Here is a 21825-nt window from a genome sequence, read left to right as displayed (position 1 = left end):
CCTTGTGGTTCCGCATGTATAATCCCTCGATCACTCCAAAGGCAGGCTGAGTTAACAATGGTGAGGCGAGATTTGGTGTGAATTGTTAACCTGCTTCATTCAGTTAATGTGAACGTGTAAAAGAAAAGAAAGACTTGCATTTATATAGCGCCTTTCACAACCACCAGACATATCAAAGTGCTTTACAGCCACTGAAGTACTTTTGGGGTGTAGTAGTTGTTGTAATGTGGGAAACGCGGCAGCCAATTTGCGCGCAGCAAGCTTCCATGAACAGCGTTGTGATAATGACCAGATAAACTGTTTTAATGATATTGATTGACGGATAAATATTGGCCAGGACACCTGGGGATAACTCCCCTGCTCTTCTTTGAGATAGTGCCATGGGGTCTTTTACGTCCAACTGAGAGGGCAGACGGGGTTGGGCCTCTGTTTAGTGTCTCATCCGAAAGACGGCATCTCGATACAATCTCCCGCCTCAACTATTTATGGAGTGATTGCCAATTTTGTACCAATAAATACCAGTTTGTTGCTGGAGTCAGCGCTGGGGCTTAAACTGTGCAGTCCGGCAGCACCTTGGGCACCACCGCCAGTTTTGGTCACTGAGACACAAAGGTGGCCTTCAAGCCCTGGAGATAATGTGGAGAAGAGTCAGGAGGCTGATCCCTGGCACCCGAGTTATGAAATCCAGGGTTAGTCAGCCTTGAATAGAGGTGACTAAGAAAGCACCTTATGGAAAAGTTTAAAACCGTAAAAAATGGGATAGAAAAAGTAAATCTGGAGCACAATGTCATTGTGACCATGGCAGTGGGAGAAGCAGACAAACCAGCCAGAATTTAATTCGGGACGAATGTCGGGATGCTTTGCTTCACACGATGAAAGGCAAAGACGTGGAATGGGCTTTTGTGTAAGGACTGGAGGCAGAAAGAAATAAAACCTCTCGCATTTCTGTAGCGCCTCTCCGGTTCTCAGGACGTCCTAAATTGCGTGACGCCCAAATTGGGCTCATTTTTCCCCAAAGCTTTTTTTTGGCGTACTTGAAGATTTACGCCCATTTTTTTAGGGGGCCCCAAGTACGCCAAATAAAAAATGTTCTAAGTTTCCCCGTTGGATTTGTTCATTTTGGCGCGGCCTAACCTGTCCTTTAGTTTTGGGGGTGGAGCCTTGATCTGTGCCCAAAAAATTGGGTTGCCATGGTAACCAGGCACACAATGCGAGCTGAGGCTGTAAAGTAAAACATACAGCTGCTCCCAACACATTAATACACACTGCATCAACTGAAACACATAAAACACATTGCAGCCAACTTACCTCCAATTATTAAAGCCGGTCCCGCTCCCCGCCCCTAGCCCTGGCAGAAGGCTTGCTGCTCTGCTTGCCTAGCCCGCTGCTTGCCAGTGCTGGTCCAGCTCCAGCTCCAGCTCCCCCAGCCCCGAGTGCTGTTCCGGGTTGGGTAGCAGGTTATGCTCCCTGTTGCTGGAAAAAAAAGCTTACTTAATAAAATCGTAACTAACTGAGTTACGCTGGTGCAAATTGATGGGGGAAACTGCATTTTTTTAAACTTAGGCCAAAAAAAGCAGCTTGCTCCAAAAAAACAGCGCAGATCACTGAGGATCATTGAGCCCGTTATTTTTGAAGTGCTGTCACTTGTTTTCTAGGCAAATGCGAAACCAATTTTGCACACAGCAAGATCTCACAAACAGTGAGCGAGATAAATGACCAATTTTGGTGGTATTGGCAGAGGGAGGAATGGAAATAAAGAAAAAGCTTTCAAAACCTCAGGAGATCCCAAAACACTGTACAGACAATTACATAGTTCTGAAGAATAGTCACTGTAGGAAACGTGGCAGCCGATTTGCATACAGCAAGATCCAACAAATAGCGATTTAGATAAATGACCAGTTAATCTGTTTTGGTGGTATTGGCAGACGGAGAGAACGAAAGAAAGACTGACTGACTTGTTCTTATATAGCACCTTTCATGACCTCAGGACGTCCCAATGCGTTTTGCAGCCAATGAAGTGTAGTCACTGTTGGAATGTAGGAATCGCGGCACCAATTTGCGTACAGAAAGCTCCCACAAATAGCGAATGAGATAAATGACATGGGGTGTTATTGGCGGAGGGAGGAATGGAAAGAAAGAAAGATGTATATGGACAACTAAAAACACACTCTGCAATATGAGCAGCATCGTCATCATAGACGGTCCCTCGAAACGAGGATGACTTGCTTCCAGCCAAAAAAACGTAAGTTCACAGGTGTTTCAATGACGGTCCCGAACTACATCCTCAAGGGTGGAAGATGCCTGTGCGTGGATTTATTTAACGTGTGGTGACCATTGCACACCAGCCACCACACGGGCTTGGTCCAGTGGCAAGGATTACCCAAGACGACTGGAGACCAACTCTGCTGCACGGACCTAATGCGCACACATATCATAGTGTGGGCTGGCCTGTGCTGCCCCTGGGCCCCGATCACGTCCCTCTACAGTCTCTTGCTGTTCCTTTGACTCGATCTCGCTGATCCTGCTGTACCTGCCCACGCTCCAATCACCAACCTGGACCTTGATAACATCACTCTTCGCTGCCGTCGCCCTCCTGCACCAGCTCCTGCTGCTCCCTGAAGTGGTATGCCTCCACGCTGCTTCCGGGCCACTCACCTCCGCTCCTTTTATGGCCCCGACCTGCCTCTGGCGATCTCACGCAGTTCGGGGCCTCCATGCGGCTCCCCGAGCATACAATGTGCTTAAACATCATTTTAGATGTTGCATGAGGAATCAATTTTGGCAAGGACACCAGGAGAAATCCCTGGTTTAATGTCTCATTTGAAAGCTGGCACCTCCAATCATGCTGCACTACCTCAGTACTGCAGCCCTGAACCAACAACCTTCTGACTCAGAGGGGAGAACGGAAACACTCTGGAATCATTCAAGGAACAGTTGATTGAGCTAAATGGGTCAGAATGGCCTTCCTCATGTTGCGGGTTAATTGTGCAGATGGAGAAGCGATAGTTTGTAGAATCATAGAACGGTTACAGCACAGAAGGAGGCCATTCGGCCCATCGAGCCTGTGCCGGCTCTCTGCAAGAGCTCTTCAGACTGCCAGCACAGGCTCAATGAGTCGAATGGCCTCCTGTGCTGCAACCATTCTATGATTCCATTGGATTATAAATTAAAATCTCCCCTCACGGGGCTCAGCTTAAAACCAGCAGTCGTAGTATCTACTGTGTAAACCATCCTGTTTATTCAGCGGGGAAAGGGTTAAGAGCGCCTGGTCATAATTTTACTTCTTTCACTCATTGATTCATATTCAGACCCACCATTTATAATCCAATAGAATCCTAGAGTAGTTCCGGCCTGTTGAATGAGCTACGTGGGCCAGAATAGCCTCCCTCATTCTTAACTGCCCTGTGAGCTCATGATGTGTGTTCCATTGTGAGATATTTGACCTTGTTGAAGATGGAGAAGGGATAGTTTTTTTTTTGTGAGACCCTCCCTCATTTAAGAACGAGGTGAGACGACATCCTGTCCAATCACTTGTGGCACAGATACCATTGTGTTCACGGTTTGTTTATCGACTGATCGTGACACTTTATTGCCCCTCAGTCTCCCAGGGATATTTGCACAGCGGGACTCATGCTGGTCAGTTCACACTGCTCCTGGCACTGACCCGACACGAGCACTTCAGTCAAGGCAAGTGGGGAGAAATTGGGCTACTTTGCACCTCCCAATTGTAGGAGAGTTCTGGCTGTTAAAGATTTATGACTTTGATTTATGACTTTCATTGAGGGCAGATTTGAAAATCCAACATGTACATTGTTTCATGGGGGCTGTGTTGGCACTCGACATTGCGCTCCCAACATCACCGTCGGAGGCAACTTAGGCAGAAAGAAAGACAGCAAGATGTGGCCAGAGAGAGGAGGGCCAACAGAGCTGTCAATAGGAGACCTTACCCTCCCAGGGTATTCCGGCAACAGTTTTCCTACATCAATTTCACTGAGGAACAGCGAGTTCGAAGACTGCGCTTCACCAAGGACGTGGTCACAGAGCTCTGCCACCTCCTGCAACCAGACCTCGCACCTCAGACCAGGGTGAGGACGTGGTATTCAGTGGCATTCAAGGTCACCATTGCCCTCCATTTCTACGCCAGTGGATCCTTCCAGTGTACAACAGGAGACAGCGCCCATATTGCACCGTCTGTTGCTGCATCCGCGAGGTCACCGACGCTCTCTACTGAAGGAGAAGGGAATACATTTCCTTCCCCATGACCAGAGAGAAGCAGCACGAGTGTGCATGTGACTTTGCCAGGATAGTGGGCTTCCCCATGGTGCAAGGCACCATTGACTGCACCCATATTGCTTTTTCACATTGGTGAAAGGCTGCTGAGTGTCCCGGCCAGAGACAACAGAAGGCCTTGCAGGACGCCCTCGACCAGCTCAGGATCTGGAAGGCCCAGTTGTAGACTGCACCACCTCAGGCTGGGTGACCGGTAGTGGCAAGTGCAATGGCGGAGTGGCAGTGGTGGGATCAGGAATGCGGTCATCGTGAGAGAGGACAGAATGTTCCCGCTCCACTGACCCACTGCCACTCCTCCCGGGCAGCACCTCAACATCCCCACCAACCTGCTGCAGCACAGATTGGTGGCCTGCTGTGACACCGTGAGATCCCTGGTCGACTGGGGTGGACCCAGCGGTGATGGTAGCAGTCCGAGCTTGTGTGGCATCCAGCTGAGACTGTATGAGAGCAGTCTGAACTTCCATGCCAGCAGTCATTGACTGTATGACAACACTAAGACTACGTGTGGTATCCGGCTGTGCTGCAATGGAAGCTGCGACATCGCCCTTGACGCATGTAATGGTCTGGATCTCCACAGTGTCTCTGGGAGTCCGCCATCGTCTGCAGATTAGAAATGTTGGGCTCCAAGGTGTGTGCAGAGCTCTGTAATGTTGGAGGCGGACTCCTCCATGCTTCTTACCACTGCCGAGAGACTCTTGCCATTGCCCCTATCATGTCGGTGTGCATGGCCATCACTCTCTCTGAACGCCTCCCCATCGAGGTCCTCATCTGAGTCCAGTGCAACAGAACTCGCATGTGAACTCTCCCTCCGGGGAGCTGGCTCCCGAGCTACCCTTTCCCCTTGGCCTTGCTGCAGCCCGCTTGTCCCCAGTGCAGACCCCTCTGCTCAGCTTGCCTCTAACAGACACATAGTGCCAGTCTCTGAGCTGGCGACTGCGGGTAAGAGATGCAGTGACACGGCGCTTGGGTCCTCCTCCTCTTCACTACCATTGGGGGGCTCAGGGACAGGCTGCTCATCTGCTTGCTGATTATCTGAATGCATAAAGGCGTGAGGGGGATGTGGATGAGAAAAGGAAAGGGGATGAAGAAACCGTTGTTGCTCCCAGCGATGTTGCCGATGGCCAATGAGTTGCAGCACTTGCTCCTCAGGTTTACAGCTGCTGAAGCAGAGGTGTACCCTCGCCTGTCCTCCTATTGTGTGACATCTTGGCCTGCAAAAGAAAGGAATGTGTGAGAGTCAGAGTCCAGCTATGTGTGTGGGAGACATGCCTGCCATCACTGAATAGCTATGAATGTCGGCAAGGCGTTGGATAAGGATGTGAGTTTGAGTAGCAGCACATGTTTTGTGGCTGAGTGATGGGGGAAGTGGTGCTTTGCTCAGTGTGCACAGACAGAGGATCAGAGGCTGGTATGTAGGGGGTGTGGAAGCATGTACTCACCTTCACCACCCGCCTGAGGTCGTTGAATTTCTTCCCGCACTGTGTGAGGCTGCGTTGAATGACAGTCCTGGCCGACACCTCCTGTGCACTTCCCTCCATGTGGGCCTGAAGATCTGGGGCAATGGCCTCTTTCCACATGCCGGGAAGAGTGCTTCGCTCCTTTGTCGACAGCCTCCAATGCCACGTCATTAAAACGATGAGCTCTCTCCCTTACAGCTGGATTAGCAGCAGCCATAGCAAAAAGTTCTTGCAGTTCCTCTCCCGTCTCTTTCAGATGCAGGACTAGTGAAAATGAGCAGCTGCAGCATTACATAACCTCCCCTTTTAAGAGCTGGAACCAGTGTGAATGATTGAAGGATGATTGCTGAATGCAAGTCACCTGACATTTAGTAGCGCTCTGGTTGTAGCGCCCCACTTAGGTCAATAGCGCGTGATTTACTGCCCCCCTTCCTGGGGCGCCCAATTTAGCAGTTAAGATTCCTTTGTGCCTGGCGCTAAATTTTCAAAATGTAAAAAGTTAACGCTCCAGACGGAACCCTACGGAATTTCTCCCCCAAGGAGTTAATTTCATGATTATGTTCACTTATAAACATCTATGATGTGACGTTAAGCTGTTTGATATGAATGTATCAACTTGCCAATGGAAAAACAGGGGCTTTTCATGTGGACAGTTTAGCACATTGTGTGCTCATAGTCCACAGTGTAATTTCAGTTCCCACATACATCAATGACTGTTGTCTATTGCTCTATATGCAAATTGGATATAAAAGATCCCATGGCAATATTCGAAGCAGAGCAGGGGAGTTCTTCCAGTATCATGGCCAATATTTATCCCTCAACCAACATCATTAAAACAGATTATCTGATCATCTGGTGGGAGCTTGCTGTGTGCAACTTGGCTGCTGTATTTCCTACAACAGTGACTGCACTTCAAAAGTTCTACATTGGCTGTCGAGCACTTGGAGATGTCCTCCGATCATGAAAAGCACTCTATAAATGCAAGTTATTTTTTCTTTCTTTAGTAACCACGAGTCGATTCCCCGTGGTGTGGCACATGGGGAGTCAGGACCAGGCGCAGATTTCAGAGCGAGAAGGGGAATTGTTTGACCCAGCCAGGGCAGGACAGGGCAGGGGCAAAGAGGGAAGTGGAGTGGAGAAGGAGGGAGATGGGGAAGGAGATTTTCTTTTTAATTTATTCGCTCATAGGATGTGGGCGTCGATGGTAAGGCCGGAATTTATTGCCCATTCCTAATTGCCTTTGAAAAGGTAATGGTGAGCCACCTTCTTGAACCAAATTGTGTTGAAAGTTACTCCCATGTTGCTGACTTTGTCATAGCGGTTTGGTACAACCAAATGGCTTTCTAGTTGAGAGTTAAGTGGTGGTTAAAAGTCAACCACATTGTGGGTCTGGAGTCACATAGGCCAGACCAGGTAAGGACGGCAGATTTCCTTCCCTAAAGGACATTAGCGAACCTGATGGGTTTTTTCGACAATCCGGTAGTTTCATGGTCACCTGATACTAGCTTTTTAAATTCCAGATGTATTTAGTTAACTGAATTAAAATTCCCCAGCTGCTGTGGGGGATTTGAACTCCTATCTCCAGATCATTAGTCCAGGCCTCTGGAGTAATAGTCCAGTAACATAACCACAATGCTACTGTTCCCTGGTAAGATAAGTGGGCAGAAATGTATTACCGCCAGACGCTAAAGTTTGGATTAGTGCTCCTGGAAGGAAGTGGAGCATTAAATCAGGCGTCCCCTTCCTTCCTGGGGCGCTAACGAGGCGGTTGCCTCAGCAACGCTGCACACTAGGCCGTGCAGCGCTGTCCCGTCCGAGGGCCTTTCCCTCACTTACAGGGAAGGGCCCACGCTGCAGGCTCTGCAAATTAAAAAGGACCGAGCTGGACCCCCGCCCCCGCAAGAGAGCAGGGTTGCTGTGCGATCAGCAGAGTGCTGGGCTGAGCGATCATAGCCAGATCCCCCACAGCGCCGTGCTGACCAATGGCGGGAATTACCCCGCCTCCTGCAGGTGCCGGTGTTTTTCGCCCGGCGTTGCTGCAGGGGCCGAAACTCGCTAATGGGGCGATGCGCGCGGCGATGACGTCACGATCTCCGGGCGCAGGAGATCGGGGCGCAAAGCCATAACGGTGCTACTAAACGCCCGCCCAAAATGGTGGGAGTTGTCGTTGTCAATGCCGCGCCCGGTTGGTCATTCATTTATGCTCCGTTAGTGCTTCCTGCGGACACTAACTGGAGGTGCAAATGCATTGAATTTTGCCCCCAAGATACGGAGACAGAAGGTTGCCTTTGGGGCTGCCGGTTTATTTTGGGACATAGTCCCACCCCATTGCAGAATCGCTTTCAAAGGGTTCTACAATCCGAATGGAGTGGAAGAGTTAATATCGCTGGGGCCATCAGGGATTTTAATCACAAAACGACAGGCAGATGGCATGCTTCATGTCAACACTGGTTTCTCTGCTTGTGCCAATGTGCTCGATCCGGCTAAACACATGTTGGGAAGATGTAAATTATCAATGGTCCGTTCATCAAAAGAACAGCAGCGTGCTCAGGACCAGGGACCCGCCTCTTACACAATGCCCATTCAGGCACGACGAGCATGACTAGACCGTCTTTGTGCCGCATCACTGATGTACAGGACGCAGCCAAGACCCTAGCTGGTGTTGTCTCATTATTGCAGTTCGGGAGTGTTTAAACTAATATGGCAGGGGGATGGGAACCTATGCAGCGAGACAGGGCGAAGTAATATGGAGTCAGAAACAGATGGTAGAAAGGTAAAAAGCAATAGTGGAAGGCCGAGTAAACAAAGGCAAGAAATAAAAAGGGCCACACTACATCATAATTCTAAAAGGACAAAGGGTGTTAAAAAAACAAGCCTGAAGGCTTTGTGTTTTAATGCAAGGAGTATCCGTAATAAGGTGGATGAATTAACTGTGCAAATAGATGTTAACAGATATGATGTGATTGGGATTACAGAGACGTGGCTCCAGGATGATCAGGGCTGGGAACTCAACATCCATGGGTATTCAACATTCAGGAAGGATAGAATAAAAGGAAAAGGAGGTGGGGTAGCATTGCTGGTTAAAGAGGAGATTAATGCAATAGTTAGGAAGGACATTAGCTTGGATGATGTGGAATCTATATGGGTAGAGCTGCAGAACACCAAAGGGCAAAAAACGTTAGTGGGAGTTGTGTACAGACCTCCAAACAGTAGTAGTAATGTTGGGGAGGGCATCAGACAGGAAATTAGGGGTGCATGCAAAAAAGGTGCAGCAGTTATCATTGGGCTAACCAAACTGGAAGCAATACAGTGGAGGAGGATTTCCTGGAGTGCATAAGGAATGGTTTTCTAGACCAATATGTCGAGGAACCAACTAGGGGGGAGGCCATCTTAGACTGGGTGTTGTGTAATGAGAGAGGATTAATTAGCAATCTCGTTGTGCGAGGCCCCTTGGGAAAGAGTGACCATAATATGGTGGAATTCTTAATTAGGATGGAGAATGAAACAGTTAATTTAGAGACCATGGTCCAGAACTTAAAGAAGGGTAACTTTGAAGGTATGAGGCGTGAATTGGCTAGGATAGATTGGCGAATGATACTTGAGGGGTTGACAGTGGATGGGCAATGGCAGACATTTAGAGACCGCATGGATGAACTGCAACAATTGTACATCCCTGTCTGGCGTAAAAATAAAAAAGGGAAGGCGGCTCAACCGTGCCTATCAAGGGAAATCAGGGATAGTATTAAAGCCAAGGAAGTGGCATACAAATTGGCCAGAAATAGCAGTGAACCCGGGGACTGGGAGAAATTTAGAACTCAGCAGAGGAGGACAAAGCGTTTGTTTAGGGCAGGGAAAATAGAGTACGAGAGGAAGCTTGCAGGGAACATTAAGACGGACTGCAAAAGTTTCGATAGATATGTAAAGAGAAAAAGGTTAGTAAAGACAAACGTAGGTCCTCTGCAGTCAGAATCAGGGGAAGTCATATCGGGGAACAAAGAAATGGCGGACCAATTGAACAAATACTTTGGTTCGGTATTCACTAAGGAGGACACAAACAACCTTCCGGATATAAAAGGGGTCAGAGGGTCTAGTAAGAAGGAGGAACTGAGGGAAATCTTTATTAGTCGGGAAATTGTGTTGGGGAAATTGATGGGATTGAAGGCCGATAAATCCCCAGGGGCTGATGGACTGCATCTCAGAGTACTTAAGGAGGTGGCCTTGGAAATAGCAGATGCATTGACGGTCATTTTCCAACATTCCATCGACTCTGGATCAGTTCCTATGGAGTGGAGGGTAGCCAATGTAACCCCACTTTTTAAAAAAGGAGAGAGAGAGAAAACGGAATTATAGACCGGTCAGCCTGACATCGGTAGTGGGTAAAATGATGGAATCAATTATTAAGGATGTCATAGCAGCGCATTTGGAAAGAGGTGACATGATAGGTCCAAGTCAGCATGGATTTGTGAAAGGGAAATCATGCTTGACAAATCTTCTGGAATTTTTTGAGGATGTTTCCAGTAGAGTGGACAAGGGAGAACCAGTTGATATGGTGTATTTGGACTTTCAGAAGGCTTTCGACAAGGGATTACAAGGCACACAAGAGATTAATGTGCAAAGTTAAAGCACATGGGATTGGGGGTAGTGTGCTGATGTGGATTGAGAACTGGTTGGCAGACAGGAAGCAAAGAGTAGGAGTAAATGGGGACTTTTCAGAATGGCAGGCAGTGACTAATGGGGTACCACAAGGTTCTGTGCTGGGGCCCCAGCTGTTTACATTGTACATTAATGATTTAGACAACGGGATTAAATGTAGTATCTCCAAATTTGTGGATGACACTAAGTTGGGTGGCAGTGTGAGCTGCGAGGAGGATGCAATGAGGCTGCAGAGTGACTTGGATAGGTTAGGTGAGTGGGCAAATGCATGGCAGATGAAGTATAATGTGGATAAATGTGAGGTTATCCACTTTGGTGGTAAAAACAGAGAGACAGACTATTATCTGAATGGTGACAGATTAGGAAAAGTGGAGGTGCAACGAGACCTGGGTGTCATGGTACATCAGTCATTGAAGCTTGGCATGAAGGTACAGCAGGCGGTTAAGAAAGCAAATGGCATGTTGGCCTTCATAGCAAGGGGATTTGAGTACTTGGGCAGGGAGGTGTTACTACAGTTGTACAGGGCCTTGGTGAGGCCACACCTGGAGTATTGTGTACAGTTTTGGTCTCCTAACTTGAGGAAGGACATTCTTGCTATTGAGGGAGTGCAACGAAGGTTCACCAGACTGATTCCCGGGATGGCGGGACTGACATATCAAGCAAGACTGGATCAACTGGGCTTGTATTCACTGGAGTTCAGAAGAATGAGAGGGGACCTCATAGAAACGTTTAAAATTCTGATGGGTTTAGACAGGTTAGATGCAGGAAGAATGTTCCCAATGTTGGGGAAGTCCAGAACCAGGGATCACAGTCTAAGGATAAGGGGTAAGCCATTTAGGACTGAGATGAGGAGAAACTTCTTCACCCACATTGGGTTTCTCTACCACAGAAAGTTGTTGAGGCCATTTCACTAAATATATTCAAAAAGGAGTTAGATGTAGTCCTTACTACTAGGGGGATCAAGAGGTATGGCGAGAAAGCAGGAATGGGGTACTGAAGTTGTATGTTCAGCCATGAACTCATTGAATGGCGGTGCAGGCTCGAAGGGCTGAATGGCCTACTCCTGCACCTATTTCCTATGTTTCTAATATGTCACACCATCCGTTTGTAGGGAGCAATCCGACTGAATAAAATCACTAACAGTACAACACCGACAATCCAGGTGGATCTGAATATGGAGTGATGAGTGAAAGAAGTAAAATAATGACCAGGCGCTCTTAACCCTTTCCCCGCTGAATAAACAGGATAGTTAACCCAACAGATACCGCAACAGCTACTTTCAAGCTGGGTCTATGAGGAGAGAATTTCACATAATCCAACATGTGCAATGTTAGTAATGAGCACAGAACTGGTGCTTGCTTTTAACCAATTTTTTGTCCTCAAAGAATAAAGCTTTCGGCTAAAAGTCCTCTGTCTGCCATTTAACTGAGATGATATTTTTAAACCGGTTAAGTTATTAGTTAACATAGCTAACAAAGGAAATTCATCTGAATGTGTTAATCAGATGTCCTTTATTTCCTTTCTGGTCCTAATGTTCTTTAGTCCTTACCTGATCTGGCCTATATGTGACTCCAAACCCACACTGACGTGGTTGATTTTTAACTGCCCTCTCAAAAGGCCCAGCAACACACTCCGTTGTATCGAACCACTACCAGCGGTTCAAGAAGTAGACCCAACAACACCTGCTCAGGGCAGGTTGGGGTGGGCACTAAATTCTGGCCTTGCCAGCAATGTCAACATCCCCAGAATGAGCAATAACAAAAAACACACGTCACCATATTACGCTACACCATTTCAGATTGAATGGCACCTCAAGCTCCTAATAATGAAGGAGCGGTTCATCAAACAGCGAAATAGGAAAATGTTTTCTCTCGCACCTTAAACCTGAGAAATGAGGATTTTATGGGCTCACTTTTCCCCCAATGCTATTTTTTGGCATACTTGAAGAATTACGCCCGTTTTTTTTGGGCCCAACTACACCACAAAAAAAATCCAGCTTTCCCCGTTTGAATTGTTGATTTTGGCGCCCCGTTGCCTGTCCTTTAGCTTTGGGAGTGGAGCCTAAGATCTGTGCCAAGAAGATTGGGTTGCCAGGGTAACGAGGGACACACTGTGGGCTGAGGCTGGAAAGTGAAACATACAACACATTCTGGCCAGCTCACAGCAACCTGAACAAGCGCCTTGCACATTGCAGCAGCATTCCAGCGTTAAATTATTAGTGTTTATGCCAAAAGTCTATTCCCCCTCCTGGGGCCGGGTACCGCTCCTAACCCTAGCTGAAAGGCCCACCCTGCTCTCTCCTCTCCCTCTTTGCTGCTGCTGTCCCGGCCGTGGAACGGGATCTGCTGCACTAATTTTTTTACCTGTGCCGATTTTGTTAACTGCCCCGAAGGTTTTTCCAGAGTGGTCACATACACCGTCTTAAGAAAAATTATAGTAAATCGGAACTAGCCAAACTTTCATAAGTAGCCAGAATTGGCGCGGATGGCAGGTTACGCCCCCAATGAGGTGAAAAAATCATAGCCTGAAAACATCCTACTTAAATGAATTACTCTAGTGCAGGAACTTTGGGGAAACTTGAAGATTTTAATTTACTCCAAAAAAAGCTGTGCTCGCAATAAAAACGGCAGAGATAATTGGGGAAAATTGAGCCCATTGTCAGGGGTGTGCAAGTGGGGGAGGGGTAGAGTATATATTTAGTGACACTGTAACAGTCTGCGTGTGTGGGTTTATGGGCTGTAACTAACAGTCTGTGTGTGGGTTTCATCATCATAGGCAGTCCCTCGGAATCGAGGAAGACTTGCTTCCACTCTTAGCATGAGTTCTTAGGTGGCTGTACAATCCAATATGAGAACCACAGTCTCTCTCACAGGTCGGACAGATAGTCGTTGAGGGAAAGGGTGGGTTTATGGGCTGTAACTAACAGTCGGTGTGTGTGTGGGTGGGGGTGGGGGGGTTATGGGCTGTAAGTGTAACCGTCTGTGAGTGGGGGGGTTTATGGGCTGTAACTGTAACAGTCTGTGTGAGTGGGGGGGGTTTATGGGCTGTAAGTGTAACAGTCTGTGTGAGTGGGGGGGTTAATGGGCTGTAACTGTAACGGTCTCTCTCTCTGTTAATTAATGATTTTCTGAGGATCACTAATATGATCTTTTCCTTTTCTCTTTTTTCCTGCCCATCAACCTGTCTGTCATAAAGGATATCGTGAGTACTTTGGTTTATTTCCATAGCAACTCTTTCCTCTTTGTCTGGAAAACCTGTGCATTATTTTCGTTTTACAACTCAGTTTGAGGTGAACGTTGATCACATCTTTCCTCAGGGCCTTCCGTGGCTTCTCGGACAGAAAGAGAAGGAAGCGGGAGAACGAGTGTGCGACTGTGATCCAGAGGTATGGGCCTGTGTCACCTGCTGAATCCCATTGGCTCCTTTTAGTGAAGACTTAACAGCCTTTCACATAACCAAAAGGTGTGCTCCAATGGGAGTGGTGGTGCCAGGGGGCTTGACACTGTCCTTCTGCCTTAGCGCAGATGACCGTCTCCTCAGTCTGCTGGCAGTTCGGGTCCTGTGAGGAATATTTTGGGTCCCCTTAGTCCAGTTCCTGGTGTCGGTGCGATAGCACAAACCTACCCCTAACTCTAACTCAGCACTAATTGACACCGTGGAGTAAATATTCTGCTCCCGCACTCCTGGGGCATGCTGGGAGCATGTATCCTGAATTTGCAAACACCTGGCCATTAATTTTAGTGGATGGGAAGTCGCCAACCACAGGAATGGTGCGCATTCTCAGGATGCACCAGGACAGTGGAGGCAGGATCTTGCCCCCTCCGTGGGGGATGGAGAAATTTCCGATTGATGCAATGATGGCCGCTGTACCTGAGGCACATTGCTGGAGCGGAGCAGTGCAATCTTCACGCTGTGTCTGGCGGTGCTTGATACTGAAAGTGAGTGCCTGAATGAGAGCCTTCCATTCCAGAGCATTGGCATCCTCTGTCTGTGGGTGACCAGGTGTGATGTCCCCATTGCCAGGCGCTGTCTGTGGGCGAGAGGGTGACCAGGTGTGATGTCCCCATTGCCAGGCACTGTCTCTGTGTCTCTGGGTGACCAGGTGTGATGTCTCCATTGCCAGGCGCTGTCTGTGGGTGACCAGGTGTGATGTTCTCATTGCCAGGCACTGTCTCTGTGTCTTTCAGTGACCAGGTGTGATGTCCCCATTGCCAGGCATTGTCTCTGTGTCTCTGGGTGACCAGGTGTGATGTCCCCATTGCCAGGCGCTGTCTGTGGGTGACCAGGTGTGATGTTCTCATTGCCAGGCACTGTCTCTGTGTCTTTCGTTGACCAGGTGTGATGTCCCCATTGCCAGGCACTATCTGTGGGTGACCAAGTGACCCATTACCAGGCGCCCTGTGTCGGTCTGAATGTAACCACCAGGTGGAGACCCGATATAAATTCTCTCGCCTATTGCACAGCATCCTGGATCAATGCAGCTGCAATGGGGAACTGGGAATGTGAATCAGTGCAGACCCTCGCCTGGAGATATCCCCAGCACAGTCTCTGCTGCTCCAGTACATTGTGGCTTTGCGTGGCTGTTATTTTCACTAATAAAATGCACAGAACCACATGCAACAGAAGTCACAGTGATGTCATTGCACAGTTGTGCCCTTTAAGAAACTCAGATTAATTATTGTCGACCTTCAATGTACTTTTCTTTACCTGCAGAAATTTCCGCAAACATCTTCGAATGGTTGGGAGTCGAAGAATCAGAATTCAAAGTAAGTCACGGGTGGCCTGTCTGTCACTCTGCCTGTGTGTGTCAGTCTGTCCATTACTCTCCATTTGTGTGTCACTCTGTCTCATTCTGCCTGTTTACATGTCTGTCTGTCTGTCTCACTCGCCGTGTGTGTATCTGTCTGCCTGTTTGTGTGTTAGTTGGTCTGTCTCATTCGACCTGTATGAGTGTTGGGCCCTGTCTGCAAGTACAGATAGATATAAAAGATTCCATTGCAGATTTTGAAAGGGCAGGGTCATTAACTTCAATGTCACGTGATACAGCTGTGCGATCATGGTACACATTATGCCGGTGACGCCGGGTTTCTGCATGATCATTGAGATCTAGGTGGTCTAAGGAGAGCCTGGTTTTGAGTGCTCTCTTCATTAACAATTCTGCCGGGGAACACCAGTAAGCGAGTGGGGTTGCATCCGGTAGCTGAGCAGAACCCGAGATAACTGGGTCTGCAGGGAACCGTCAGTCACACGTTTCAAGCTCTGCTTGATAGTTTGGACTGCCCATTCTGTTTGACCATTGGATGCGGGCTTAAACGGGACAGACTTGACATGCTTGATGCCGTTGCGGGTCATGAACTCGTTGAATTCCGAGCTGGTGAAACATGGTCCATTGTCACTAACAAGGACATTGGGCAAACCATGGGTGGCGAACATGGTCCAGAGGCTTTCAATGTTGGTAGTGGACGTACATGACATTATTATACATTCAATCCATTTAGAGTAAGCGTCTACTGCTGCAAGGAACATCTTTCCTAGAAAGGGGCCAGTGAAATCTACGAGGACCCTGGACCACTGTTTGGAGGGCCATGACCACAGACTCAGTGGGGCCTCCCTTGGTGCATTGCTCAACTGTGAGCAAGTGTTACATTGTGTACGCATGACTCCAATTCCGAGCCAATGCCGGACCACCAAACGTGCGACCTGGTGATAGCCTTCATCATGTCTATGCCTGGGTGGGTACTGTGTAGCTCGCGTTTAAACGTTTCCCTGCCTTTTTTTGGCAAAACCACGTGATTCCCCCATAAGAGACAATCCGACTGGATGGACATTTCATCCTTGCGTCGGTAAAATGGCTTAATTTCGTCTTGCAATTCCCTGGGAACAGCCGACCAGCTCCCATTGAGGACACAGCTTTTTACTAGTGATAGAACAGGGTCCTGGCTAGTCCAGGTCCTGATCTGGCGAGCCGTGACGGGTGACCCCTTGCTCTCAAAAACATCCATTACAAGAAGCAAGTCTGCAGATTGCGCCATTTCCACCCCGGTGGTGGGCAATGGTAGCCGACTGAGGGCATCAGCACAGTTCTCAGTGCCTGGTCTGTGGCGGATTACATAGTCATACACAGATAACGTTAGTGCCCATCTTTGGATGCGGGACGAAGCATTGGTGATAATACCTTTGCTTTCTGAGAACAGCAAAATTAGCGGTTTGTGGTCGGTTTCGAGCTCGAACCGAGTCCAAAAAGGTATTGGGGCATTTTCTTAACCCCGTATACGCATGCTAATGCTTCTTTCTCAGCCATTCTGTAGGCTCTTTCAGCCTTCGATAAACTTCTGGACGCATATGCAACCGGTTGCAGTTTTCCTGACACATTGGCTTGCTGTAACACACAACCAACCCCGTACGAAGATGCATCACAAGCTAATACAAGTAACTTGTTAGAACATAGCAAGTTTCTGGCCTTCTCAAAGGCTGTCTCTTGAGATTTACCCCAAACCCAGTCGTCCCCCTTGCGTAGCAATAAATGCAAAGGTTCCAGCAATGTGCTCAACCCCGGTAGAAAGTTACCAAAATAGTTGCGGAGTCCCAGGAACGAACGCAGCTCTGTCACATTCTGTGGTCTGGGTATATTCTTGATGGCCTCTGTCTTGGAGTCCGTGGGTCTGATGCCATCCGCTGCAATCTTTCTCCCAAAAAATTTGACCTCTGGCGCCAGGAAAACACACTTGGAGCGTTTCAGCCTGAGTCCCACTCTGTCCAGTCGCTTTAGAACCTCTTCCAGGTTGTGCAAGTGTTCGGTGGTGTTGCAACCAGTGATCAGGATGTCATCTTGAAACACCACAGTGCGCAGAACCGATTTCAGCAGACTCTCCATGTTCCTCTGGAAGATGGCCACTTTGGGTAGTGGGTACTGGTCCTGTAACGAGACTCGGTTGATGGTTACCTTGTAGTCTCCGCAGATTCTGACCGTCCCATCACTTTTCAACACTGGAGCAATTGGACTGGCCCACTCGTTGAACTCAACTGGCGATATGATTCCCTCATTGAAGTCTGTCCAGCTCGATCTCGACTTTCTCTTGCATCATATATGGAACCGCTCGGGCCTTGTGATGAACGGGCCGTGCATCAGGGACTAGATGCATCTGCACTTTGGCACCTGTGAAGTTGCCAATGCCTGGCTCAAATAATGAGGGGGATTTGTTTAGCACTTGGACGCACGAGGCGTCATCCACCGAAGACAGTGCTTTGATGTCGTTTCAGTTCCATCAGATCTTTCCTCGGCAGCTTCTGCCGAACAGCGTTGGTACAATCCATAGTGATAAATCATGCACAACTCCCATCGTACGATACCTTCACTGCCAATGACTGGTATGAGCTCTTTGGTGTAAGTGCGCAGCTTTGTGTGAATCAGGCTTAGTTTTGGCCTTTGTGCCTTGTTGCCCACAGTTTCTCAAAAGCCTTCTGGCTCATAATTCACTGACTCGCCCTGAGTCCAATTCCATGGAAACTGGAATGCCGTTTAATTTGAATTTTAACATTATCGGAGGGCTTTTGGTGGTGAAGGTGTGTACCCCATACACTTCCTCTTCAGCCTCGGGTTGAGTTGCCTCTCTTACTCGTTCAACGTGATCCACGCCAGATCGGTCATCTTCTGCCGACTATGCCACGTGGTGAGTCTCAGTACGTTTGCACATTCGTTGGAGGTGCCCCATTGTTCCACAGCCCTTGCACACGTAGTGCTTGGATCGACATTGATGGGCTCGATGATTGCCCCTGCAGCGCCAACATGGTGTTAATGGATTCGCATTCACGCACCACGGCGGACTCTGAGTCATCCTAGGTCTGGGCTCTGCAGGCATGTAGACCCTGCCATGTACAGTTCTGCCTGCTGATGGTTTTATTTTACGTACAGTACTTGCCGGTGAGCTTCGATGCTGCAAAGATATCTGTTTAGTGTTATCGTTCGTGGACATGAAAGCCTGGGCTATCGTGATGGCCTTGCTCAGATCTAGGGATTCGGCAGACAGCAGTTTGCGAAGAATGACCCCGTGGCCGAATCCAAGCACGAAAAAGTCCCGCAACATTTCCCCCAAAGATCCAGCAAATTTGCACGGTCCCGCAAGGCGTCTTAGGTCGTCGACGTAGCTCGCCACGTTCTGGCCCTCAGAGCGATGGTACGTGTAAAAGCGATACCTGGCCATTAAGGTGCTCTCCTTCGGCTTGAAGTGTTCCTGAACCAGCGTGCACAACCCTGCAATATGTCTTGTCCGTTGGTTTCGTCAGTACTAGCAGATTTTTGATGAGGCCATATATCACGGACCCACAAATGGTGCGGAGAATCACCCTGCGCTTGACCGCGGTATCTTCCGTATCCAGCTCGTTGGCCACGAAGTACTGGTCAAGACACTCAACAAAGGCTTCCCAATCATCACCCTCAACAAATCTCTCACGAATACCAACGGCAGCCATAACCACATGAAAGTTCGTGATCTGTTACTCGTCGCCAATTGTTATGTTCAGAATGACTCCACAAGACTGTATACTGTAAGCTCAAACTGTTGTGATCTTGATCTCTTTAATGTAACTCCAGAGTGAGGAAGCAGCATGGTAGACTGCCTTTTATACCTGCTTGCTCAGGGTGTGCAGGTGATCCTTGGGTCTCCAACAGCTGCGTCCCCTGGTGGCAAATCTTACACATTAGTAAAGTTTACATACATAACAGAGCTCATTTCAGCAGTGGAAGCAAGTCTTCCTCGATTCCGACGGACTGTCTATGATGATGATGACAGCCTGCCAACTGGAAAATGACCTGTTTATCCCTACCCTGTTTTCTGTCCATTAGCCAATCCTCTGTACATGCTAATATATTATCCCCAACCCCGTAAGCCCTTATCTCAGGAGATTCCGTCTCGTAAACCAGCTCCGGTGTTTATATCCAGAGCTGTTTGAAGGTGTTCCCATGATCCTCCCACACACGTCCCTGTTGACCAGCTCTGTGGGCCTCGATACAGGCCGAGCTCCGAAAGTGAGAGACTTGCTTTATTAACCATTTCCACTGTACCGAAACACTGGCAGGAGCTGAGCTAATCGGAGTGCATTGTTGACAAGGGTGTCAGCTCTTCTCTTCACATTGGGACTGCTCCTGCTGTCTGCTGGTTTAAGGAGCGTGTGGAAGCAAATGGATGGAACCTTCCTGTTCGCACTCCTCACTTGTCGCTGTCTGTGCGTCATTCGATCCTGTCCGGCTGCCTTTTCAGCAGGTGCCGTTCAATGAGTTTTCGAGACAAAGTGAATACATCAGCTTATGTGGCGCTCCCGAACAAGACAACTGTTGTAGCAGTGGCGCTTTGTCCCGGAGAGAGTGACGATCACGCAGCAGATGCTGTATCACACAATGGTGCGGCCAACCTGCTGTGAGCAGTGTTATTCACCAACTCCATGGCACAGGGCACAATCTACAGCTCAAGGACAACCCTGAGAAACCTGGTGATGGGACACAGGCCAACACTAGTTAGGCCACAGCTGGAGTACTGCACACAGTTCTGGTCACCACATTACAGGAGAGATGTGATTGCACTAGAGAGGGCACAGAGAAGATTTACAAGGATGTTGCCTGGACTGGAGAATTTTGGCTATTTGGAAAGGCTGGGGTTTTCTTTGGAACAGAGGAGGCTGAGGGGAGACCTTATTGAGGCATATAAAATTAGGAGGGGCCTAGATAGGTCCACTCTATTTCCCTTCGCAGAGGGGTCAACAACCAGGGGACATAGATTTAAAGTAATTGGTAGGAGGATTTGAGGGGAAATGTTTTCACCCAGCTGGTGGTGCGGTTCTGGAACTCACTGCCTAAAAGGGTGATAGAGGCAGAAACCCTCATCACTTTTTATAAAGTACTTGGATGTGCACTTGAAGAGCCGTAACCTACAGGGGTACGGACCAAGAGCCGGAGAGTGGGATTAGGCTGGATAGCTCTGTGTCGGCCGGCACAGACATGATAGGCCGAATGGCCGCCTTCCGTGCTGTAAACTTCTATGATTTGTATGATTCCCGCACAGAGAGCTCCAGATTGCAAATATGGTACCCAGGGCAATTGCCAAGTGACGTCCTGTGGGGGGAGCGAGGGCGCTTTATTAAGTTCTAATTACGGTAGTGTAGTGGTCCTGTTATTGAACTAATCCAGAAGCTTGGACTAATAATCCAGAGAATGCAAGTTCAAATCCCACCATGGCAGTTTGAGAATTTGTATTCAATTGTTTAAAAAATCTGGAAATAAAAAGCTGGCATCGGTACAGTGTTGTAAAAATCCAACAGGTTCACTAATGTCCTTTAGGGAAGGAAGTCTGCCGTCCTTACCCAGTCTGGCCTACACGTGACTCCAGTCCCACACCAACGTGGTTCACTTATCTACTCTCTGAGGTGAGCTAGCAAGCCACCGGGTTGTATCAAACTGCTAGCGTCATTGTCGCCGCCACCACCACCATCACCATCCATCCATCCATCTCTTTCCCCCCCCACCCCACCTCAGAATCGAGGAAGACTTGCTTCCACTCTTAACATGAGTTCTCGGGTGGCTGTACAGTCCAATACGAGCACCTTCACCACATGGAGTACAGCGGTTCAAGAAGTAGGCCTTCCAACACCTTCTCAGGGCAACAAGTGATGGTCCAGCAACGCCCACATCCTGAGAATGCATTAAACAAAAAGGATTGATGCTTACATTGAAACAAGAAGTTCTGTAGTTTGAATTAGGCCCTTCCACTTCCTCCAAGGATGATGGGATAGCCTCACTGTCCAAAATCATTCCATTCATTCTCTTTCCTTCACCGGACGACACGAGGAGGATCGAGAACCGTGTGTAGGCCTAGCAAAACCTCACAGCTGAGTACTCATTGGGCACTATGCTTAGGAATTCATAGCAACATATTGCTATTAAGAACTAGTTGGTTTATTAACAAAAGGTTTAACAATCAGACAACACATTATCAGTTCATCCACCAGGCTCACAAATGCACGCCTCATCGTGGATGACCTAGACCCAACTGGCTGGGGTTTTATTGAGTCTTGTGAACATCACGTGACTGGCTAAGCCACTCAGAATGCAACAGCTCTACAAACCTGTGAGCATCTTCACAGTCAGTGACTGGGGAGTCGAGCCACATTTACTTTTAGTCCAGATCTCAGGGTAGCAACAGGAAACCAATCTGTGTGCGCTGGTGTACCTTCTGCTTCTGATCATCAGTGTAGGCCGACTGTAAACTTGGGAGACCCGCTACTCCATAGACCCACACGGGTGTTTCCTGATGCAGACAACAGGCGCACTGGGCAGTGTGACAGTCAGCAGGTCCCAGGTATCCCACCTTAACCACAATGTAACAAGCCCCGGCTTTCTGGGGCGTTTATACACCCCTGCTGTTGATGGTGCAAG

At 48.5% G+C, this 21825-nt stretch overlaps 1 protein-coding gene across 1 annotated transcript in view; it reads left to right on the top strand.

The window, feature by feature from the left end:
- The window catches only part of nsmfb (NMDA receptor synaptonuclear signaling and neuronal migration factor b), a 98952-nt gene that overhangs the window by 26299 nt on the left and 50828 nt on the right, over positions 1-21825 (top strand). Inside the window, 2 exon segments of the mRNA XM_070862860.1 lie at positions 13717-13785; positions 15114-15166. Of these exon segments, the coding sequence (XP_070718961.1) occupies positions 13717-13785; positions 15114-15166 (122 nt within the window).

The sequence above is a fragment of the Pristiophorus japonicus genome, chromosome 20 (genome assembly GCF_044704955.1).
Source record: "Pristiophorus japonicus isolate sPriJap1 chromosome 20, sPriJap1.hap1, whole genome shotgun sequence".
NCBI lineage: Eukaryota > Metazoa > Chordata > Chondrichthyes > Pristiophoridae > Pristiophorus > Pristiophorus japonicus.
Note: the sequence above shows the minus strand (reverse complement) of the source record. Positions and strands in the feature narration are given on the sequence as shown.